The 22842-nt window shown below is 39.2% G+C and overlaps 4 protein-coding genes across 5 annotated transcripts; 1 reads left to right on the forward strand and 3 right to left on the reverse strand.

The window, feature by feature from the left end:
* Positions 1–577: 577 nt before the first annotated feature.
* LOC108172534 (uncharacterized) lies at positions 578–2036 on the reverse strand. Its single transcript, XM_017330213.3, has 5 exons — positions 1638–2036; positions 1464–1541; positions 1253–1352; positions 1029–1162; positions 578–927 (listed from the first exon to the last, which is right to left on the reverse strand). Exons 1-5 carry the CDS (start codon positions 1992–1994, stop codon positions 652–654), a joined length of 945 nt encoding a protein of 314 aa, XP_017185702.3. The 5' UTR covers positions 1995–2036; the 3' UTR covers positions 578–651.
* A 9139-nt stretch (positions 2037–11175) lies between these two features.
* Positions 11176–12813, reverse strand: LOC103440455 (uncharacterized). 2 transcript variants are annotated; one of them, XM_008379146.4, is made up of 3 exons: positions 12585–12713; positions 12378–12436; positions 11176–11671 (listed from the first exon to the last, which is right to left on the reverse strand). In XM_008379146.4, exon 3 carries the CDS (start codon positions 11653–11655, stop codon positions 11440–11442), a length of 216 nt encoding a protein of 71 aa, XP_008377368.1. In that variant the 5' UTR covers positions 11656–11671; positions 12378–12436; positions 12585–12713; the 3' UTR covers positions 11176–11439. The 2 variants fall into 2 exon arrangements, with proteins under 2 accessions (XP_008377368.1, XP_070682905.1); XM_070826804.1 differs by lacking the exon at positions 12378–12436 and having other exon boundaries at positions 12585–12813.
* Positions 12814–13645: 832 nt separating this feature from the next.
* Positions 13646–15522, reverse strand: LOC103440456 (uncharacterized). The gene is made up of 2 exons (XM_008379147.4): positions 15247–15522; positions 13646–14606 (listed from the first exon to the last, which is right to left on the reverse strand). Exon 2 carries the CDS (start codon positions 14547–14549, stop codon positions 13683–13685), a length of 867 nt encoding a protein of 288 aa, XP_008377369.3. The 5' UTR covers positions 14550–14606; positions 15247–15522; the 3' UTR covers positions 13646–13682.
* A 3472-nt stretch (positions 15523–18994) lies between these two features.
* On the forward strand, positions 18995–21215 carry LOC103428639 (allene oxide synthase 1, chloroplastic-like). The gene has a single exon (XM_008366758.4). The coding sequence runs from the start codon at positions 19429–19431 to the stop codon at positions 21022–21024; it is 1596 nt and encodes a 531-aa protein (XP_008364980.3). The 5' UTR covers positions 18995–19428; the 3' UTR covers positions 21025–21215.
* The last annotated feature ends 1627 nt before the right edge of the window (positions 21216–22842 follow it).

A 22842-nucleotide genomic window follows, 5' to 3' on the forward strand; every position in this document is an offset into this window, starting at 1 on the left:
ATTTTTCTATCATTGATTAAATATACAAATGTCACATGACGATAAACACATGGATACAAATACAAATAAAACTTTAAAAAATATGGGTACAAAAAGAAACTAATATATGGGTACAAATAAAAAATGAAAAGAAAATTAGTACAAATTAAAAAAGGTTTGCAAATTAAAAATAGGTACAAACTAAAAATAAAAATGTATGATAAAAAATTTAGCCATAAATATAGATATACTAATTGTAACATTTTTAATACTAGAGAAATATTTAAAAATAAAAATATTTTATTATTCAAATAATTAATGATGTTATTAATACCAGGGACCTTGATAAAAAATTGAAAATGAATAGGGTTTTAATCAATGTAGTAGCAAAATGAAAGATGTGAACATAATTCCTCCTTCTTTTTTTTATATTTTTGTTTTTGTTTTTTATTTATATTCCTTGAAATCTTTTAATACTATCACTTTTGCTTTTTTTTTTTTCTTTTTTTTTTCTATTTCCCTCTTTTTATTTTGAATCTGAGTCGGGATACTAGGTATGAGGGTTGAGTTGAGGAAGAGGATAACAACAACGGCATCATACCAAACCCAAATGATGGTGGTCGGTAGTTAGGACATGACAAATCTTTATTTTTCTTAGATTAGAAGAGCGTTCTAGGGTGAAACTTTTGGATCCTCTTGAGCTAAAATTCTGACTCCATCACGGTCAGTATCTGCAGATCTCTTAGTGGTAGAGAGTCTGGAGAGAAGGAAGATACCAGCAGAGGAAAGAAGCACAGATCCAGCAAAGCAAGCAAGATCGAGCGGCGTCACGAGAGGTATGCTCCTGAACTTGTCCAGCAGTCCCACTTGCAGTATCATCACCACTGCATGACCTATTTTCGATTTCGATTGCGAAACTGATTCCATGTTAACCCATGCTGGAGGTGCCTGAAATGTTTATAATAATTACATGAATTAGAAATGATATCTATTGGTACAAATATTAGAAGATATTTACATTATGTATGTAAAAAGTTACTGAAAGCTACCTTCATGTAGAAGAGACCAAACAAATTTGAGTCGGAAAACTGCGGTCCCTTTCCTTTCGCGGCCTTTGACCCCACGAACATGGCATACAACCCAACTGCAAAAATAAGCATGGCGGTGCCTACCAAGAACATATCTGTAAATTACAAGAATCAATCATAAGTAAATTATAATAAGGCATAACTAGGATGAATATCACATATGTGGATGTGGGTACTTTACTTACCAATGGCTTCAATAAGAAGATGCACCATATGGCCTTGATCCGTCTTGTGTGACAAGGCATGGAAATACTGGAAATATGACTCTAGAACAATAAAGCAACCCTGCATTCATATAAACGTTGAATGTAAGGACGTGTCGATTGATGCTAAACTAGTTTCAAGGTTCGATTCCCTCCAATGGAATCAATTAAAAAGGGAAAATGGAAATTTCACCTCTACAAAGCATAGTACTGAACCGAGTAAAGATCCCGCAACTGCAAGTAACGTAAAGAATCGGCAATCTATTATCCCCTGCACAAATGAAGTATGTATAAGTAACTCTAAATTACCAAATAAAATTATATAAAATTTGACAACTGAGAACACGAATGTAACGGACATATGTACCCTTTCAATGAACATCTGAACTTGCTGTCTCAAAGACCTTGGTTTGAGAGCCGTTCTCAGTAGAATGGGCAAAGCACGGTTGACCTTTCCGACCAGGGAAGCCAAATCTACGAGGAGTCCACCCTGATTCTCAACTTGTGGCTCCGCCAATGTGGTTTTCGACACCTTCACAGCCACTGTATGCTTTTTCTTCCTCTGATGACTATCATTATCAGTCCTAGTAAGTTTCTTCCCCCCGTTTAATCTTCCGGCCATGCTCGAACACTTCAGTGCTGTTGATGACGGAGAAGATGGAGAAAAAGAGGATGAATGAAAAGTCATGGGCTTCAACGTGAGCAATAATCTAGCGGCTGCCATTGCTCCGGTTGACAACACAAATGAAACTTACTGGTTGGTTTCGGTGGGTATATATATAAGTTTGTAGCTAGTGTGGTTCGTCGTATGGATATAAACAGAAGATTCGTGGCATCTTAGCTGGTATTTGTCTTTGCATGGAGTAAGCATTCTCTTTTTCCTTTTGCTTGGAGAGGTTGGTTTTGAACTTTGAATTCTTCCCAACAATTTGGACGTACCAAAACCAAACCAGAGCCTCTAATGTAATGAGTCGCTGTCGGCACGTGCTCTGCATGTTGGCACCATCCGATTCGAGACCTGACACGTGTGGACGTGTGTTTCGTGGGATAATTTTCTTGCTGGGAATTTACGAACGAGGAATTTTCTCCCTCGACGGCTTGTGGAACTTGGAATATGGAATTGGAAGGCACAATGCAAGTCAGACGGAACGGTATTTTTTCCACATTTCAATTGCTTGTGTTGTGGGTTTCGACTTGTGCTTTTGGGCTTTCGGCTTTTGGGGATGGAAGCATGCGTACAAAACGACGAAGCAAAAGCAACGGAAAGAAACAGGTTACGTAGAAAGTCTCAGCGCCACATGAAACAGACTGTAGAAACTCATGAATCTCTGAGAGAACAATCAGAGGTAGAGAGAGAAAGAAATCTAGAGAGAGAGAGAATTGAATAGAATGATTTTCATTATCTCAGAATATGTACAACACAATATATATATATACAACCACCTACTCTACCAACTATATCTTAACAGATAAGAAATCTTTTTAATCAGATTTAGACATAGTTGTATTAAACTGGATTGAATATTTTTCCTTTATCTTCTGCTGCAATAGCAGCAGATATTTATATACATCATATTACACACGCATGCAATAAAGAACTATATTAGAAGAGGCATCTTTGCTGTCAACAAAGCTGCAGTCCATGTGAAGACCCTTGCTGTCCACGATGCACTGTGAGTGGAGCATCTCCGACAGAAGAGAATGGCTCCCATTAGAATAAGCCATTAGAATAATCTTCTCATATCCTTTTCAATTCAACAGACTTCATCTAACAGCCCCCCGCAAGCTAACAGGGGGTGGTACAACTGGGAGCTTGGAGATAAGGAACTGAAATCTGGACGAAGACAATCCTTTAGTGAAAATGTCAGCAAGTTGGTCCTGGGAACACACATAATTGACCAACAACTGACCACGAACAACCTTCTCACGAACATAATGATAGTCAACCTCAAGATGCTTGGTTCTCGAATGAAAAACCGGATTGGACGCAAGGGCAATTGAAGAAACATTGTCACACCAAATGGTTGGTTGAACCAGATGGAGATGGAGATCTTTATAAAGAGACCTTAACCATGATAACTCTGCTGCAGTATAAGCTAACTGCCTATACTCTGCCTCTGCACTCGACCTCGATACTGTCTTTTGCTTTTTTGAACTCCAGGATACAAGGTTGGAACCCAAATAAACACAGAAACCACCTGTGGAGTGACGAGTATCGGGGTTGCCAGCATAATCTGCATCAGAATAAGCTGTCAACTTCGCAGTTCCTGGTTTATACAATAGCCCATGATTATACGTAGCCTTCAGATACCGTAGGATTCTCTTTACAGCCATCCAGTGCGTTGTTTGTGGAGAGTGCATGAACTGGCACACTTGATTCACAGCATATGATAAATCAGGCCGAGTTATCGTAAGATACTGTAGTGCCCCAACAACACTACGATACATCTCTGGATTGGCAAAAGGATCTCCAGCATAGGCACTCAACTTCTGACCAGACGGCACTGGAGTGGAAATGGGCTTTGCGTCTGTGAATTTAGTTCGAGTCAGTAGGTCCAGAGCATATTTGGACTGACAGAGATGCATGAAATCACCAGTATACTTGACCTCAATACCCAGGAAATAACTTAGTGGTCCCAAATCCTTCATTGAAAACAAACTACCAAGTTTCTTAATCAAATGATCCATCTGGCGAGAACTATTCCCTGTGAGGAGAATGTCATCAACATAGATTAAAAGAATGAGATATACACCCCGTTGATTATACACAAACAAACTGTAATCACATGTGGACTCCTCAAAGCCCAGTTGAAGCAAGAAATCTGAGAAGCGTTGGAACCAAGCCCTAGGTGCTTGTTTTAAACCATAAATAGAACGTTGTAGCTTACAAACATGATGTGGAAACAGTTTGTCAATGAACCCTGATGGTTGCCGCATGTAAACATGTTCATTTAAGTAGCCATGCAAGAACGCATTTGATACATCCAGTTGGCGTACAGGCCACTTCTTGGACACAGCAAGACTTAAGACAAAACGAATGGTGCTGTGTTTAACCACCGGACTGAAAGTCTCAGTGTAATCCACGCCAGCCTTCTGATGAAAACCATTAGCCACTAACCGAGCTTTATGACGCTCAACAGTACCATCGGCTTTGCGCTTAATTTTGAACACCCATTTGTTTGGCAGTACGTTCATGTCAGATTGTTGTGGAACTAAACTCCACGTGCCACACCTTTGTAATGCATTAAATTCTTGCACCATAGCGTCCCTCCACTCATGATGCTTGACTGCCTGACTGAAGCAAGTTGGTTCAACAGGAATATCTTTAATGGTAACATGCATAGCATACTTTGGATTGGGTTTGACAACTCCAGACTTGGAACGTGTAGTCATAGAGTGGCCAGTATCACTAGACACATTAGCTGGCAAAGATTGTGAATTGACTAACACTTGCTCATGTGATTGTAGTGGGGGTCCTAAGGAATGGTTAGATGGTAATGGTATTGGGGTTGGACATGTTAGATCAGGAGAGGAAGAAATATGTGGCGTGATGGAAGTATCAAGAGAGGACTGGGCACTATGGGTATTGGTTGTAGAAGAACACACGGGAACAGTTGTGGTTAAGGGAAAAGTAAATAATAATGGGGGTAAAAAATTGTTACCTTGTGATGCAACGCTTTCAGGAGGAGATGTGAGTCCCTTAAAAGGGAAAAAATCCTCATCGAATAGGACATGGCGAGACAAGTAAACTCGTCTTGTGGACAGATCCAAACATTTGTATCCTTGATGATCAAGAGAATACCCAAGAAAGACACATGACTTGGATTTTTGTTGTAATTTATTTTGATTATATGGTGTTAACCAAGGAAAACAACGACAACCAAAAACTTTTAACATGGCATAATTTGGTTTTCTTTGAAACAATTTCTCAAAAGGAGATATGTTTGATATTACACGAGTTGGCAGACGGTTTATCAAGTATGTAGCAGTTAAGCATGCATCAAACCAAAACTTATTAGGCATATGAGATTGAGAAAGCATAACAATACTGGTTTCGACAATGTGTCGGTGTTTCCGTTCTGCCAATCCATTTTGTTCAGGATGTTTTGGACAAGAAAAACGTTGAGAAATTCCATGAACGCCAAGAAAATTTTGAAAGGCATGACTTTTATATTCACCACCTTCATCACATTGAAGGGTTTTAATTGAACAATTAAACATCTTTTCAACCTTAACTTTAAACTTTACAAATATGTCAAAAACTTCAGATTTTTGTTTCATGGGAAAGATCCAAGAATATCGGGAATAATCATCCACAAACAACAGGTAATAACGAAAACCTTCATTAGAAATAATTGGAGAACACCACACATCAGAATGTAAAAGTTGCAAAGGAAATTGAGAGACAGATTCAGACTTACTGAAAGGTAACCTAGTACTCTTTCCTAAAGGACATGACTCACAAAAGATGACATTAGATGTACCATGAATTGGTACAAATTTATTTGAAATTAAAAACTTGATTATTGGTTTGGCAGGGTGACCAAGACGAGCATGCCACTTTTGAACAGACACCCTAACTCCCACAAACGCAGAAACTGGATACTTGAGTGGACCACTGCCATTTGGAAATGGGTATAACCCATTCTCACATCTCCCTCGGAAAAGCGTCTTCCGTGTCTTGAGGTCCTTAACAAGGAAAAAATGTGGAAAGATTAGTAAATAACAGTCATTGTCTAAGGTGAACCTATGGGCGGAGATAATATTGGTAGAGGCAGTAGGGCAATGAAGGATATCTTGTAAAGCAAATGAGCAAGCAGTAGTATTAAGTTGAGTGGAACCACAATGGGCAATAGAAATTCCAGAAGTATTACCTATACCTCCCACACCATCTTTACCAGTATAGTCTTTAGGATTTACCAAATTCTGAAAGTCTGGAGTAATATGTGCGTTGGCACCTGTGTCTAGGAGCCAAGTTCCATTTTGCTGCTTGTTGATGGGGATGGTGGAGGACGTCATTGCCGAGAGACGTTGGGCAGGGATTCGGCCTTCAAAAGCAGTATTCATGCGGTGATAGCAGTCAAGAGCGGGATGTCCAGGTTTGCCGCAGATTTGGCAAACAATGCGATCACCATATGAAGCAGATCTTTCAATATTACCTGAAGGATTGCGCTGATAATTATTATTGCGTGGGTTGTAGCTTCTTTGAGCACCACGAGTGGATGGAGAGGTGCCTCGTCCATTTCCACGAGAGCGGCCTCCACCACGGCCTCTAGACGCAATGAAGGCATTGACAGTAGCACCTTCCACCAAAGGGACAGTTTGGTCCGCCATTCTTCTTTCGGTTGTGAGCAGGAGTGCTTCAAGAGTGGGATATGTGATAGGATTATCACGAGCTTGTGCAGCACTTACTGTCATCTCAAAGGCCGGTCCAAGATTGTTCAACACAATCTGCACGAGCTCATCATCACTCACAGGATGCCCAGCTAGGGCAAGGTTATCAGCTATCGCATTCATGCGATCCAGGTAATCCGCCACAGATAGATCACCTTTCTTGGTCTGCAACAACTCATTTCTCAAAAACAAAATTCTATTTTGAGAAGTAGAGGCATACCTTTGCTCAAGAGCTTCCCAGGTTGCTCGAGCAGTTCGTTTGCTTGCCACCACAGACAAGACAGAGGCAGTTAGAGAACCATTTATCCAACTGAGGATCATTTGATCCTGTTGTACCCAGGCAGTGTACGCTGGGTTCAGAGTGGTTGCACCAGTCACATTCTTTGGAGGACACACCAGCGTGCCATCAACATATCCCATCAAGTCCCTACTTTTTAGGATAGGGAGTATTTGAGCCAACCACAGTGGGTAGTTGGTTCTATCAAGTTTGATATTAACAACAGTAGAAAACGGATGAAAAGAGTTGTTTGGGAGGGTGGATGAACTAGCGGGAACATTGTTTTCAGCCATGGAAGCGAGGATGGGAAGGATAGGAAACTAGGATCGTTGTCGTTAGACAAAAAAGGCTCTAGAAACCATATTAAACTGGATTGAATATTTTTCCTTTATCTTCTGCTGCAATAGCAGCAGATATTTATATACATCATATTACACACGCATGCAATAAAGAACTATATTAGAAGAGGCATCTTTGCTGTCAACAAAGCTGCAGTCCATGTGAAGACCCTTGCTGTCCACGATGCACTGTGAGTGGAGCATCTCCGACAGAAGAGAATGGCTCCCATTAGAATAAGCCATTAGAATAATCTTCTCATATCCTTTTCAATTCAACAGACTTCATCTAACAAGTTGGTGGTCCTAATGTATCCTTAACACACCCCCTCAAGCTAAAGTTAGGGGGTCTAACTGAAAGCTTGGAAGTAAGCTCTGCAAAACGAGGAGCAGGCAAGGATTTGGTGAAAATATCTGCCAGTTGAAGAAGAGAAGTAACATGATGAACACTAACTGTACCACTGAGAACCTTTTCCCGAATATAATGGTAGTCGATTTCAACATGTTTAGTCCGAGCATGGAAGACCGGATTGAAGGCCAAGGCAATTGCACTCTTGTTATCACAGAAAATCGCAGGCGTTTTGAGAATAGGAAAAGATATATCATGCAGAATCTTACTGACCCAACTGAGTTCAGCAGCTGTATTGGCCAAAGACCTGTACTCAGCTTCAGTAGACGAGCGGGCAACGGTGCATTGCTTCTTGGCACTCCAAGAGATGAGATTAGGACCAAGAAAAACACAATAGCCACTTGTTGATCGTCTATCAATAGGACAGCCTGCCCAGTCCGCATCAGACCACGCAGTAAGGCTTTGACAACCTTTAGTAAAACACAAACCAGAATCAAGAGTACCCTTCAAATAACGAAGGATTCGTTTGACTGCCTGCAAATGAATGGTCCGAGGAGAATGCATATACTGACAGACTTGGTTAACAGCGAAAGCCAAATCGGGTCGCGTCCAGGTGAGATACTGCAAGGCCCCAACAATTGATCTATAAAAGGTAGGATCAGGAAGTAAAGTACCAGAGTGATCCAGTTTGGCAGAAGCAACAGGAGTGGAGCAAGGTTTAACACCAACCATATCAATCTTCTTTAACAAGTCAAGAGCATATTTAGACTGGTGAAGGAATAATCCTGTAGAGAACAATCAGAGGTAGAGAGAGAAAGAAATCTAGAGAGAGAGAGAATTGAATAGAATGATTTTCATTATCTCAGAATATGTACAACACAATATATATATATACAACCACCTACTCTACCAACTATATCTTAACAGATAAGAAATCTTTTTAATCAGATTTAGACATAGTTGGTGGTCCTAATGTATCCTTAACACAGACAGCCAGGAAGTTGCCCTTCTGCCTTCAGAAACAATCTCAAGGCCAATTTTTTTTCATGGTTCCATGTGCCGACAGTGCACTTTTGATGTGATTCTCGGTAAAATAGTTGTTAATTAAACTCTTGTGGTGATCCCAAACTTCTGTTAGTCCTCGGTTAAACAAAAGCACAAGTAGGGTTGAAATTGTCCTTTCAAGAAAGATAGATCGATGACGCCAAAACATCTACGAGTTCGGGGTGACATAGGATTCGATTGAGATTGGAATTTGACAGAAATCGAGAGGCTTAAGGTTTGCGGCTCAAATTGAACGAAATCGAAGTGTGAATCTAAACATTTGACTAAAAAATAGGTTACAAACCCTGATGCTTCTAGATGATGTATATGCTTCCAGAGTTGGTTGTTGAATGGTGAAACCTATCACTCAAAAATTGAAGCGGCACATGTGAAGGGCGAACTAATATTAGATGAATTGGGCTTCAAAAGTTTAGATCGAAAGGATAATTTTAACCCCGCATGTGAGGCGCACATGCTAACTGGGAACGCTACATGAATTTAATTAAAACTTTTAAACCACAAGGTTCACATTGAAAGTGCAATTTCACCTCAAATATCAACAACAGCAACAAAGTCTTTTCTCATTAAGTGGGCTCGGCTGTATAAATCTTAAAACGTTATTGCACTCGGTTCTGTGCTATGTCTTTCGTTAGATCCAAATACTCTAAATATTTTCTTAAAGTCTCTTCCAAAATCTTCCGAGGTCTTTCTCTACCTCTTTGGCCCTGAACCTCTGTCCCGAAATCGCATCTAATAACCTAAGCATTAGTAGGCCTTTGTTTCACATGTTCAAACCACCGTAACTAATTTCCTCTAATCTTTCCTCCAAATTCACCTCAAAGATCACACAAGAATTTTTTTTGGCCCATTCTAAAAATTACCGACTATAAATCTTTTATTACTCTACGAGTTATTTTCTCCTCCTAGTATATGACATTTTCGCGACAAACAAATATCCTCTTATATGTCATACGAAACTAAAGAAATAAAAAATGGAATTAGTGAACACTGTTACCCGGAGCTTACGGCCTGAACAGAAGTAAAAGCCGTGAATACGACTTTCACCTATAAATGCATTCCATGACATGCTGCCCGTTCCATGCGGAACATAAGAAAATCACAACAGATGCATTTGCAATTGTGGAAAGTTGGCAAACACGAAAAGGAACCAGAAAGAAGGCGGAGAGGGGAACAGCACAGACAAGTAAGCAAACCATGCATAGCCCGAAAGAAGCATGGCATCACAAATCATCACAAGAACGAAACAAGGACCATCGATGTCTTATAATGGTACCCTCTGGTGCGACACCACCACTCGTCACTGTATTCAGACCTAGTTTGGGAGTGAGGTGCTTAAAAAAAAAGCACCCATGAAAAAAAGCTATGAGGGTTTTAGGTGTTTGGTAAACTGAAAAAAAAGGGCTTATTTTGGAAGCTGCTGTGAGAATAAGCTGAAATCAAAGGAAAAAGCTGAAGCTGCTATTTGCAGCTTTGGAAAACTGGTTTTTTTTCAAAGCACACGGAGCTACAGTGCTTCTTTAACCAAAAGCACTTTTACAAAAAAGTTTACCAAACACTCTGCTGATTTATTTCACAGCCGCTTATTCTCACAGCAGCTTTTTTTCAAAGCACAACAATACCAAACCAGCCCTCACTGTTCCGAACCTACAAGCCTGGAACAAATTATAATCTTGCTGTGGGGGGGGGGGGGGGGGGGCTATCTATGGTGTTAAGGCAGACTACCCTCATAATAACTCAAAGACGAGTGCCGTGACTTACATCATTCAGACACAAATTAAACAATAACACACTATTCGCCTGCTGTAAGAACATAAGTAGAAAATTAAATAATGAGGAAAACCAGTTACCAAAGTTCAGGTCCAAAATTACTCAAATCCAATCACAGGCGAATAGAGTGTTATCATTAAGTTTGAGTCCGAATGATGTAAGTATTGCCCATAATCTTTGATAGTGCCAAGACTTAAAACAAAGAAACTAAAAAATATGGAAAAACAAAATGGAAAACTTCAATTACAATGGCACAGTGACTATCTCACTACTACATATATAAATGTGGCTCAAAAAGTGCTTGAAACATCATCGTAGTAAATGCCTCAGTACATGATCTTGATTTATCATCACTGCCACATTCTATTTCATAACATGCTACCAAAAAATTAAAAATTCAACCTGTACAAGAATTGATAAATCTTAATGAAAAACTCGATCAAAACCCCCGCACAGTACCAAAACTATAGGACTTAACTACAATAACTTGTGGACAGGCATCAAACATGGGAAAGATTATGATATAATGGCTTTACCAGTTAAATATGCTAGGCCAAGGCTTGCATAATTCTTTCTCTATCAAGGATAAGTGAATCAGTGATGAAAAACATTCGAAAATGATACATGAATAGAAATTTTGGATATCGAACTATGAGATCAGAGTATAATAAACAGCTACAAATTGGAAGATGGCGTGCCAATAGTGTTAGAATGAAAGTGCGAGTAGAACACAAAACATACATTTGATCAAACTATGGGTATCACTTAGTACAATGGTAAGCCATTATTAACAATTTGTCTTCAGATTTGGCAAAATTTTGCAGGCTACTGCAAAGAGACTATTAATATGTAAGAACAGAATCAATCATAATACAAGAAATAAAGTCTATTGAACTAAAACTTTATTTCACAATTTAGTAAACGTATGCCTCAACTGAACTACAAAACTTTTATTTCACAATTTGGTAAACATTACCATTGCTCAATAGCCTTTATTCCCCCGAATCCTGGCCCTCATGTCAACCTGCCCTCTTTTGCAATTGAAGTACGTTTCCCTCAGACCAATACATTCGCTTGATATTGATGGACTCTTTTCCCCAGCACACTCCCTAAACGACCGCTTCTCAACCTTAATGCAGTCACACTCACTAAGACATTTGACCAATTCCGTTGCCAGGCCCTTGCAAGACTTTGCCATTTCGCCCTAGCCTCCCCTGAAAATTTCGAGTACTTAAAAGTTGAGAGTCTTGAGACTAGAAAATAAGTGAAAGTAAATGCACCGCATGAAGTTTCAAATAACCATTACATCACAATCAAATACAGATGCTAAATCTTGCGAGTGCAAACAATTTGAAACTAAGATTGCTCGGGGTTGGATAATCTATCAAATGCTGATGAAGTGTGGAGGAAACCTAGTAACTTGTTACTAATTACGCCTACCAAAATAAATATATAGATATGTTTCCTAGATTACTCCGCTCCAACAGAACTAGGCCACCCCCATTCTAGCAGAAATTCACCCATCCAACATCTAAAGCCCACATTTCTTTACTTCAATTTGTAACTTAGCAGCTCTCAAGTCAGTAGGCACCATACCATCCCACCCTGGTAAATATTTCTAGTTCCGCCCTTGAGCGCAGACCGCACTTGGACAGCCTCCATTTACGCTCCAAATGAAAATGTTAACGAATGCGGTAAGCCCGAAAATGAACTCTGTCATCAACTCAACAAACTGATAGACCAATTGATGGTAAATTCATCGAGTTTAGGGATGCAAAATACCAGAAACCTATCCACTTAATCACTGAGATTTTTGTAACGCAAAAAGGAAGGAACTTTATACACAAATTGTACCAAACCCACCTAACCCAAATCCAAAATAATCAAACCCATAAAAAATCTATCGTCTTTCCAGCAAACCTCTTTCGGATGTCAGCTCAGAAGCTTCAAGAATCAAGCTCTAATCACTTCCCCTATACCTGATTAAATTAAACAAGCTATATAATATTTCTGTAATTTCAACTTCCTTTGGTTTATGTAGATTAAAATCTCTAGGAAAACTACCCAGAAGTTGTACGCTTTGAATTTTATCCCTAAATGTGTAGAAATTGGGAAAGGTCAGCTTACCTCCAAGAACGCAAAAATCTGGATCAACGACGAGTTCTGATTTCTCCGCACAGTGCCGAAGTCGTCGAGAAGGAAGAAGAGGAACGGAGCAAGACACCGGCAGTAATTTTCCGCAACCGAAGTTTGTAGATTACAAAAATGGGTGTAAATAGCCAATGCGGCCTTTATTTTTATTTTTTTTTTTTCTTGGGTGCTTTTGGGGCCTGGGGCCCAAAACAAACAAAATAACCAACGCAGCATTTTCAATTTTTCACAACTCTTTTCTCTTTGTATACTCTAATTATTACTTTATTTTTTATCAAAAAAAATCATTATTACTTTATAGTTAAAATGGTGTTCGAGATGAGCATACTTATTATGACTTTTGACAATGAAAATCAATAGAAGTGGTTTTTGAGCTTATACACAATAAATCATGTCATTTCGTGAAAAATTTGTCAATACGCTTGTTAAGTGGAGGAGTTAGTTTGACAAAAATACTCTTAAAGAAGTAGTCACGTGATGACCAAAATGATTTACTGTAAACAAACTCAGAGACCACTTCTATTGATTTTTTTAGTCTGAGACCAAAATAAGAAGATATGTCTATCAGAGATCAATTAGCTAAATACCCCTCTAATTATTCATCACCATTTAATTGGATAAAATGAATCAAAATAAAATTAACAGATATAAATAAACAAAAAAATCGAATTTGGGACTTCAAAAGTTCGGATACATGAGTGAAACTGATTACAAGTTTCTTATAGGATGACATAAATTCCTAATTTTAAGTGATTAAAATTCGAATTTGAGTACAAGAAAGCAAATACAACATATTGGTTAACTAGTTTTTTATTTATATATGTTTCTAAATTTCTTCAGAAATTCCTTTTTCATCAAAATTTTAACTCAAAGTTTGTGAGTACTTCTTTTTTCGATCACAAGATTAACTCCTTTTTTGAGCACCAGATTTTCATCCTCGTATGAATTTCAAAAGCAATTTAAAAAGATCATCCAAATTAACAGAGTAATTATACCGCAGAAAATAAAGAAAAAATTAACAAAAACAAAATATAAAGAGAACATAGAAAAACCATGCTACTGACTGCAACAAATTCACAAGATGTTCCATTTTCTCTCCAATGCAATGCAGATACGACTGAGACACGAAGCAGCACTCAAATGATCTCCAGAAACCGACACCAAATCATCAAGATACTCGCTATCAATCGCCCCACGAGCCATTGCACCAACCACAAACACCAAATTTTCAACATCTGCACCCCCCAAATCACTGACATAATCCCTCAACTCAACCGCCTTGCTTGCGCTGCAAGAAAGTCCTACCTTGAAGGAGTTCACAGGCAAGTGCCGGGTCACAGGATTCTTCACCAGACGAAACAATGTCATGCCGCCTCTGACACTTTTGCCGCTAGGCGCAACCCTAAGATCTTGTAAGACCTTTGACATCAGGTCACAGAACTTGTCCAATGATGCTGGTATGGCAGTACGCGGACTAACCTCAATCAGCACGCCGCAATCCGTTTTGATGTAAACGGCTTCTAGTCTGCCGGACATGCAGAGTCTCGATGTCATGATCTGGTGGAGAGCGTCGTGGACAATGTCGGGGCGGTGTACGTAAGGATCAAGTTTCTTTTTCCTCATGAAATCCGAGTGGTGGTCGGGATTCAAAACCCGAATTATGTTTCCGACATGAGCTAGTGTTAGAGAGGCCTTGTCGAGAACGAATATAACTTTTTGTTTCATGTTATTCGCATTGGAATTGTTAGGGGCTGCTGGAATCCAATCGGGAAGTTCCGTTTTTGTTTCCTTAGTATTTTCTGTCAGTCCAACTGCTTCTTTGATGTCTGCTCCAGCAATAGCATCTATCAACTTTGAACTAAGCCTTTTTCTTGGCGACATCTTTCTCTTTGTTTTGCACAGAAAGGTTGTTCGCAACATCTCTCTCTTCGCCAATCTCATTTTGCAAATATGGACACTTCAGATATCTGAATCAATCTGATATATTCGACAGAAATGCTGTGGAAAAAAAAATATCAAATACTTGTTAAATATATTTCACCCTTTTTCTGAAAATTATTTATAAGATGTAGACATTTCGGCAAAAAAACTTCAACCGATACAAAAATTAAGATAAAAACCAAATTATATATATATATATATATATATATATAATCATGATCATCTGCTAACTCTTACCAATGAAGAATTGCGGAAGAATCAACGACAACAATAGCAACAGGGACCAAAAAAAAAACCCTAATCTCCCTTCCTTTACCAACTGGTCTTCTAATATGAACGAACAATATAAACCACATTGCCAATGGGTTTAGGGTTTAGGCAAAAAAAAATAATATCCCTACACCCTAACTCAAAAAATACCCAATCAAAATCTATGGCGCTAACCAAATTATACAGTATAGAACACATTACAATACATATTTCAGGTTTCTTTGGTTCTCGGCAAAGAAACGGCGTGAACATGTGAAGCCACAGAAAATTAAATTAGAGAAACATGCAATCAATATTTTAGCAATCAAATCGTATTCATCATCACAGAAAAAACCCTAATTCATTTATCGATGTACATTTATATGCATATAACAAGTTAAAGTAATGATTTAACTCACAAATTCTGCGATATGGATCTTGAAATTACCTGAGAACCAATTCTCTCTGCAGTGCCGAGCCAATCTGAACCAATTCTCTCAGTCAGCTGCCCTAGGGTTTTCGACCAGGTGGGAAACATATCAATGACAATGTCTAATTATATTCTCTCTAAAGTTTTTGCGGGTGTGCGGCCGATAGGGAGGAGGAGTATTAGTTATAGATTTTCAAGGAGTATGCGGTGGTCGGAAAAACCGGAATTTGAAGTAGGAAGCCCGCGACAGACTTACTGCAGCTCCATTTTTGGGATTTAGGGTTTAAGCAGGGCTTCCTGCTTTTTATTTTGTTATGTTTTAATCGGCTTGAACCCTCCATATATGTCTCGGGGTCGAACAGGTGAGCTGGGCTTTAGCTCAGATATATTAGTTACCCCAATATTATTGGACTGCATGAACAAATTTTACTAGCTTGGCCCAACAATGATCACACTAACTCCTCCAACGAGTTTAAATATTCTGCATTTATTTTGCTTGTCGCTTTTCTGTGACCTCTATCATTGATTGACTTGTGTCTATAAACTTAACTTTTATTAACTTTATTATCATAAACTTAACACGTATCAATTCAATGATTGAGGTCATATAAGTGTCATACACAAAATGTATGTAGAAGATTTGAACTCCACCTACGACTTAATTACATGAATTCACAGGAATAACGTTCGTAAGATAAGGATATGATTGTGGTGAGTATTTCACGTCAATTATGTACATTCATTTTAAAAGTCAAACTACATGGCAATATATAATTGGCTTAGGATACCTTTACATACATCACATTGGTGTAAGGAAAAGCTTCGAGTCACATGTAAACTCTTTCTGCGCTCTCCATTTCACCGACAGCTTTGGTGACATCGTGTACGCATTTTGAAGATAAAGCTTCGCAACAATATCTGCCGTTAATCCTTTTAAGCTTTGAAAGATCCTCAACGTTAAGATTCACCAAGTCATGCTTCGCTTCAAGTGACGAAGGGCAATATACTTGTGTTTTTTTTTTCCCTTAGTAAAACAAGTTCGAATTCACAATCCCAAATCTTTGGTTTTTGTAAGAAGCGTGACTTGAATGTTATCGTAATAGTTACACTAAACGCGGTTAGGGTTTCGTAAGGAAATATGAAGGGCAAGACCGTAGCGGAGGGTGTCGTTGGTGAAGTTGAACTCGGTGAGCAAGGTTTGAGTTACCTTAAACCATCTCCAACCGAAGGGGCTACATTTAGCCCTCGTCCAAGTTATAACCCTGCAATGAATTATTTTTTAATGAACAATGTCAGGTCATATCTCTATATAATCTCCAACCAAAGGGGGCTATTTTTCAGCCTCCTCAATAATTTATTATTTCAAGTTTGTTCTTTAATTTTATCAGCTAATTGAATTAAACTACCATATTAAAATAAGGTTTCCAAACATATTTTGAGGATCACTTGTCGCTAAATGTTGTTTTAAGTTTCATGTTATTAAATATTTTAATTTTACTTGCATGTTAACAACTTAGACATTATAAAATGAGGTAAGATAGTATGAAGGGGTGAAAAAGATGTGAAAATGGTGTAGAAATGGCTTAGGTATTTATAATTTTTTTTTTTAATTTTGTGTTAAAAAAATAAAAATAAAAAAGGTTACATGATGTCAGCTAGTAGCACAGCTGGGCCCAACTTTCAAGGCTGGTCGCAAGCTGGTTATGTTTGCTCAACCCTCTGGCCATTTGGCTATATTTTGGCTTGGTGGGTCCCAAATTTTTTTGGCCCAGCCCTCCATTGGAGATGGGTTTTGTGTCAAAACAGAGTATGTTTTGGCCTATAGCCCTTTAGCCGGCTTGGTTGGAGATGGCCTTAGAGTTCAAGAAATGTGGGGTATGGAAAAGGTGATCGTGGCAACAATGGAAAAAAAAAACAATTAGAGATATAACGCCAATAAATGAAGAATAGCTGTTGAATCAGTTGAAAATCAGAACCAAATAAACAAACTATGAAAATATGAATATTATTAACTGGAAAACAAATAAAAAAGATTGCTAAGATGGCTACAAAGTGAAGACTACATTGTGACTGACTTATTTTTCATACTAACTTACAACCTGTATTTACAGCGACAAAAACCTAAAAACCCTAATACGTAAATACCAAAAATAACCTAATACAAAGTCAATTCAAATTTATAATAATTTCCTAAATAAACTAATAAATTCCAACATAATCATGTATCTTAATCCAATGGCTAAATATTCTTGATTGAATAACATGCAAATCTTTAATCAATTAACTAATGAGGGTTTAATATTATAACTTATGTTATATATCTCCAAATGCTAGTCGTAATCATCATATCGTCGCGCGTATAAATGAATCACCATAATTATAGTATACGACCCTAGAGTATGGTATAGTTACATTTTACTTGTCCAAATTCCAAAAGTAAAATGAAAATCCATCACTAGTTGGGCAAAGCTCAAGAAATGATGGTTACATTTGCCCCAACCGGCCAAACTAGGCCAAGTGAATAAAAGGGTCGCTGTACAGTTGCTAAAGGGGACAACACTACAAAATCTATGAGGCCAATTTGGCCGGCAGTGAGAATCCGTATCCAGGCATCGCGTGGTCGGAAGTGAAAAAAGAGCAACAGCTTTGACTTTCAACTGCGTCCGAGGTTTGTGCTTGGCGAGTAGAATTGTTAGACCCACGCGCTACGGTCATAAATGACGATCAAGAACTATAGTCATAAATGACGATCAAGAACGTGCGCGTAAAAAGTAAAAACACCCACCACTTAGAGGCCGTAGACTTGTTCGGATAAATTTTCATATCTCAGATATTCATCGTATATCGTATTGTTATAAATTATTTAATTTTTTTATTTAAAATTTAACACAAATAGTATCGAACGAAAACTAATCATACAATGTACGATGAACGCCTCACAAAGTGAATCCAGAGATAATCATTTTCCATTCGGATAGGAAGCATGAGAAAAACGACAACTCAACTTTAGCGTTGAGTCGTTGACGGTCGTAGTCCATGCACGTTTTTTTCTATTTGGCATTACTCCATGAGAAGTTTTCTTTTCTTTTAGTTAAATTTCAGTAATAGCATCTCTAACAAAAGGCTATTGCAAGTGGTCATTGACCACAGTAGTCGAAAGGTGTTGTGTCATTGTATGACGGTATGAGTTCGAATCCCGTCGATGACTAATTTAACATTTAACTTACTAACGTTATCGTTTCTCTCAAAACAAACAAGGCTATTTGCTACTGTTGTTGGAGATGTTCATAAAGTTTAGTACGGGTTTGGTAACAAGGACGATGATTTGGACCAAAGTGCAATTCAACGTGGTAGGAAAATATGCACAATCCACAATTAGATGAATTGGTAGTATACACAAACGAGACTGATTACAAACTATTTTATAAAAAAATTACCATGCGAGATACTAAGAAGTCAATAAGAAAGCACCTAATATGACCGATAGATGATTTATTACTTATTTAGTGTTCCTCTAGTTTTACTTTTGATTAAACATTTATAACTTGATTTGTTTTCTAGAGAAAATACTCAAAATTTTCTTTTCGAAGTACACATTCTTACATTCATGTAATTTAGAGTACCCAATTTTACTTGGGTGCGGAATTTTTTTTTTTTTATGTTTTCGACGAGTTATTTTTGCATGTGTTACATGATTTGCATGAATGCTAAATGATTTCTTTTCCATAGATGAATAGGTGCACCGCATCTACAAACAAACAGAAAAACTTGTTAATCCCAATTATATGCACTATAAATTCATCGAATTTTATGCATATGTCAAATGAGGTGTGTTGCAGACATATTTTCCATGCAATATTTTCAACTAAGGGTTGCACAAACAAGATGAATGTGTTTTACCCACAAACATACCAATTAAAAGGATTTGCTTCAATATTTTGGACAACTTGGTATTTGGGTTTCTTCTAATATTCAACGTGGGTTCCCAGTCGGCGCCACCCAAACCAAAGCAACATATACAATATAATGCACGCATTTCACGATCCTCCTTATTAAATTGCACTAACTATTGGGCTCCCATAACCCACCGTCTTCCCACTCGACCTCCCCACTATAAATAAAGCTGCCACCCAAACATCCACCATAATTCACCCATCAACTTTCCCATCTCCCTCTAACTAACAGTCAAAGCCTCCTCCAATGGCTTCGACTTCCTTAGGATTCCCTTCTCTGCAGCTACAGTTTCAAATCCAATCATCAAGAAACTCACCACTGTTCAACTCCTCCTTCACGCGCCGTCATGTCCGTCCCATCTCCGCCTCTGTTTCCGAAAAATACCCCTCCTCCTCGTCTGTTTCAGCAAACCCGCCCGAGTCTGACCTGACAAAACCCCTTCCCTTGAAGAACATCCCCGGAGACTACGGCCTCCCATTCGTGGGCCCCATCAGCGACCGCCTGGACTACTTCTACAACCAGGGCAGGGACGAGTTCTTCAAGTCCCGCATCCAGAAATACCAGTCAACGGTGTTCCGTGTCAACATGCCGCCGGGCCCCACCATCACCTACAGGTCCCAGGTCGTCGCCCTCCTCGACGGTAAGAGCTTCCCGGTGCTCTTCGACGTCTCGAAAGTCGAGAAGAAGGATATCTTCACCGGAACCTACATGCCCTCCCTGGAGCTCACCGGCGGCTACCGTATCCTCTCCTACCTCGACCCGTCAGAACCCAAGCACGACAAGCTGAAGCGGGTCATTTTCTACCTCCTCAAGTCGAGTCGCGACTCTGTCCTACCCGAGTTTCACTCGTCCTACACGGAGCTTTTTGAAACTCTGGAGACCGCTCTCGCCGACAAAGGTAAAGCCAACTTCGTCGCGGCCAACGATCAGGCTGCGTTTAACTTCCTGGCCCGGTCGCTGCACCAGGCCAACCCTGCCGATACTCCACTTGGGCTCGACGGACCCAAGCTTGTGTCGAAGTGGGTCCTGTTCAACTTGGGCCCACTTCTGATCCTCGGCCTCCCGAAGTTCATCGAAGAACCTGTTATCCACTCTTTCCGTCTCCCGCCATTTTTGATCAAGAAGGATTACCAGCGCCTCTACGATTTCTTCTACGAGTCTTCCGGTCACGTGCTTGATGAGGCGGAGCGACTGGGTGTCTCACGTGACGAGGCGTGCCACAATCTGTTATTCGCCACGTGCTTCAATTCGTTCGGCGGGATGAAGATCTTTTTCCCCAATATGATCAAGTGGATCGGGCGCGCCGGTGTCGGACTCCACACCCGATTGGCCGATGAGATCAGGACCGTCGTCAGATCCAACGGCGGAAAAATCACGATGGGCGCGATGGAGCAAATGCCGTTGATGAAATCTGTGGTCTACGAAGCGTTCAGGATCGAGCCGCCGGTGCCGTTGCAGTACGGAAAGGCGAAGAAGGATCTCGTGATCGAGAGCCACGACGCGGCGTTTAAGGTTAAAAAGGGGGAGTTTCTGTTCGGGTTCCAACCGTTCGCGACCAAAGATCCGAGGATTTTCGAGAGAGCTGATGAGTTTGTTCCGGAGCGGTTTGTCGGCGAGGAGGGGGAGAAGCTGTTGAAGCACGTGCTGTGGTCGAACGGTCCCGAGACGGAAAGTCCGACGGTGGGGAACAAGCAGTGTGCCGGGAAGGATTTCGTGGTGTTGGTTTCGAGGCTTTTGGTGGTTGAGTTTTTTCTCCGGTACGATTCGTTTGAGATTGAGGTGGCGCCGTCGCCGTTGGGGGCTGCCATCACTATGACGTCACTTAAAAGAGCAAGCTTTTGATTTATTTTTGGTTTTTTGGGAATTGTAAATTTTGGTTTTTTGTTTATTAGTGGATAATTGGGATATTGTACTGGCATTGTGTGGGATTTTCTGTACACTGATGATCCGGCATAACATGTGAAAATTGGAATATTATGTTTTGTAAGAAGGTGGATTGAAGATAATTAATTACATGAGGGAAATTTTATTTATTTTTGTGCCATGATGATCGTTGATCACTTGCTAACCATAATTTGATCGATTCCATGTGGGGAATTTTAATTTGATCATATGTAACTCACGTGTGAGGATGAATTATATAACTCACTTTATTGTAGATTTATAATTCATTATGTCAAATTTTCATTTTGACACAACGAACAACCAACGCCTCAAACAAGCTCTTTTTGTGTCAGAACTCACAACTCGCAAACAAACGAGACACATGATGTGTTGTCGATATACGAAATAATTAATCATGTTTTAGAATTGTGTTATTGATATTGCGGTGAGTGGAACACTTGCTTGCGTGTATATGTGCAATGACTAGGGCTAGAAAAAAATCCCAAAAATCCCAAACCGAACCGAAAAATTTCCGAAACCAAACCGACAAAATCCCAAACCGAAATTCCCGAAAATTTCGGTATTCAATACCGAACCGATCCCGAAATTTCGGTACGGGAATCGGTCTCAAGTTTTTGGGATTTTGGTATTCCCAAACCGAACCGAAAAAAAAAAATATATATATATATTATTTAATTTCTAAATATATAGGAGCACATCTTTAAGGGGAACATCATCTACCTACAATAGTGAAAATTGAAATACTGAAGGAGCATTGGAAATCGATGATGGACCGTATACAGGAAGGAGCCCTAAGATAGATAGTGGAACATATGCAGAATTTTTAAATCACAGAAGATTGATAGCTGGATACATAGATGCAGAATAAACACGGGAGATTGATAGATGGATATATGGATAGATAGTGAAACCATTCGGTATTCCCGAAAATTTGGTTTGGGATCGGTATTGAAATTGGGATTCCCGAAAATTTCGGTTTGGGAATCGGAACAAGGATTTCGGTATGGGATCCCATACCGAACCACCCCTAGCAATGACACTCGCAGGATTTCTCCATGTTTTTTTGGTGTGGATGTGACCAGCTAGTGCAGGCTAAAAAGGCTGAAATACAGAGGCACAACAGAAAGGTGGTGTCCCCAAAAGCTTAGTTTGAGATTCCAATTGAAAATTGACATGCACATAAACCATCTCCACATGTCTCGTAAAGAAAGAGGAATAATTCATCACACCATTTGTGGATGTTTGGATTTAATTTTATATTATAAACTTAACCAATGTTAAGATACTTTGTACTTACCAGTTAATATATTATTAGATAAGAAACCATGTCTTCTCCAATTTTTTTATTTATAAAAAATAAAAACGGTATATTGAACGCATGTTATTTAAACTAACCAATTAATTAAGAGTCAATTATCAATGCCAACAATGATATTATAATTTGGTTCACCGCTCACGTACACGCCATGGAAATAACGCACATGGTAAAAGTGTAGACAAATTGCCAATGAGGGTTGTCTCAATTCATAAACTCTGCCTCCGTGCTTTATGCACCTCTTCACAAAGTTCGAGTCTCGTTGCCAGCAATCTTCATTGATGCGCGATTTGTAAATTCTTACGTAAATTCATATCAGTAGCAGCTAGCAGTTAGCTGCTACACGTAAATCCTTTTGGCTCGAGGTGCATATGCTCTAGTGCTGGTGGTGAGTGTAACCAATATCTTCCTAAACTTTTGTTCAAAAAAAAAAAAGTACA

The sequence above is a fragment of the Malus domestica genome, chromosome 08, assembly GCF_042453785.1.
Source record: "Malus domestica chromosome 08, GDT2T_hap1".
In the NCBI taxonomy this organism is placed as follows: Eukaryota; Viridiplantae; Streptophyta; class Magnoliopsida; order Rosales; family Rosaceae; genus Malus; species Malus domestica.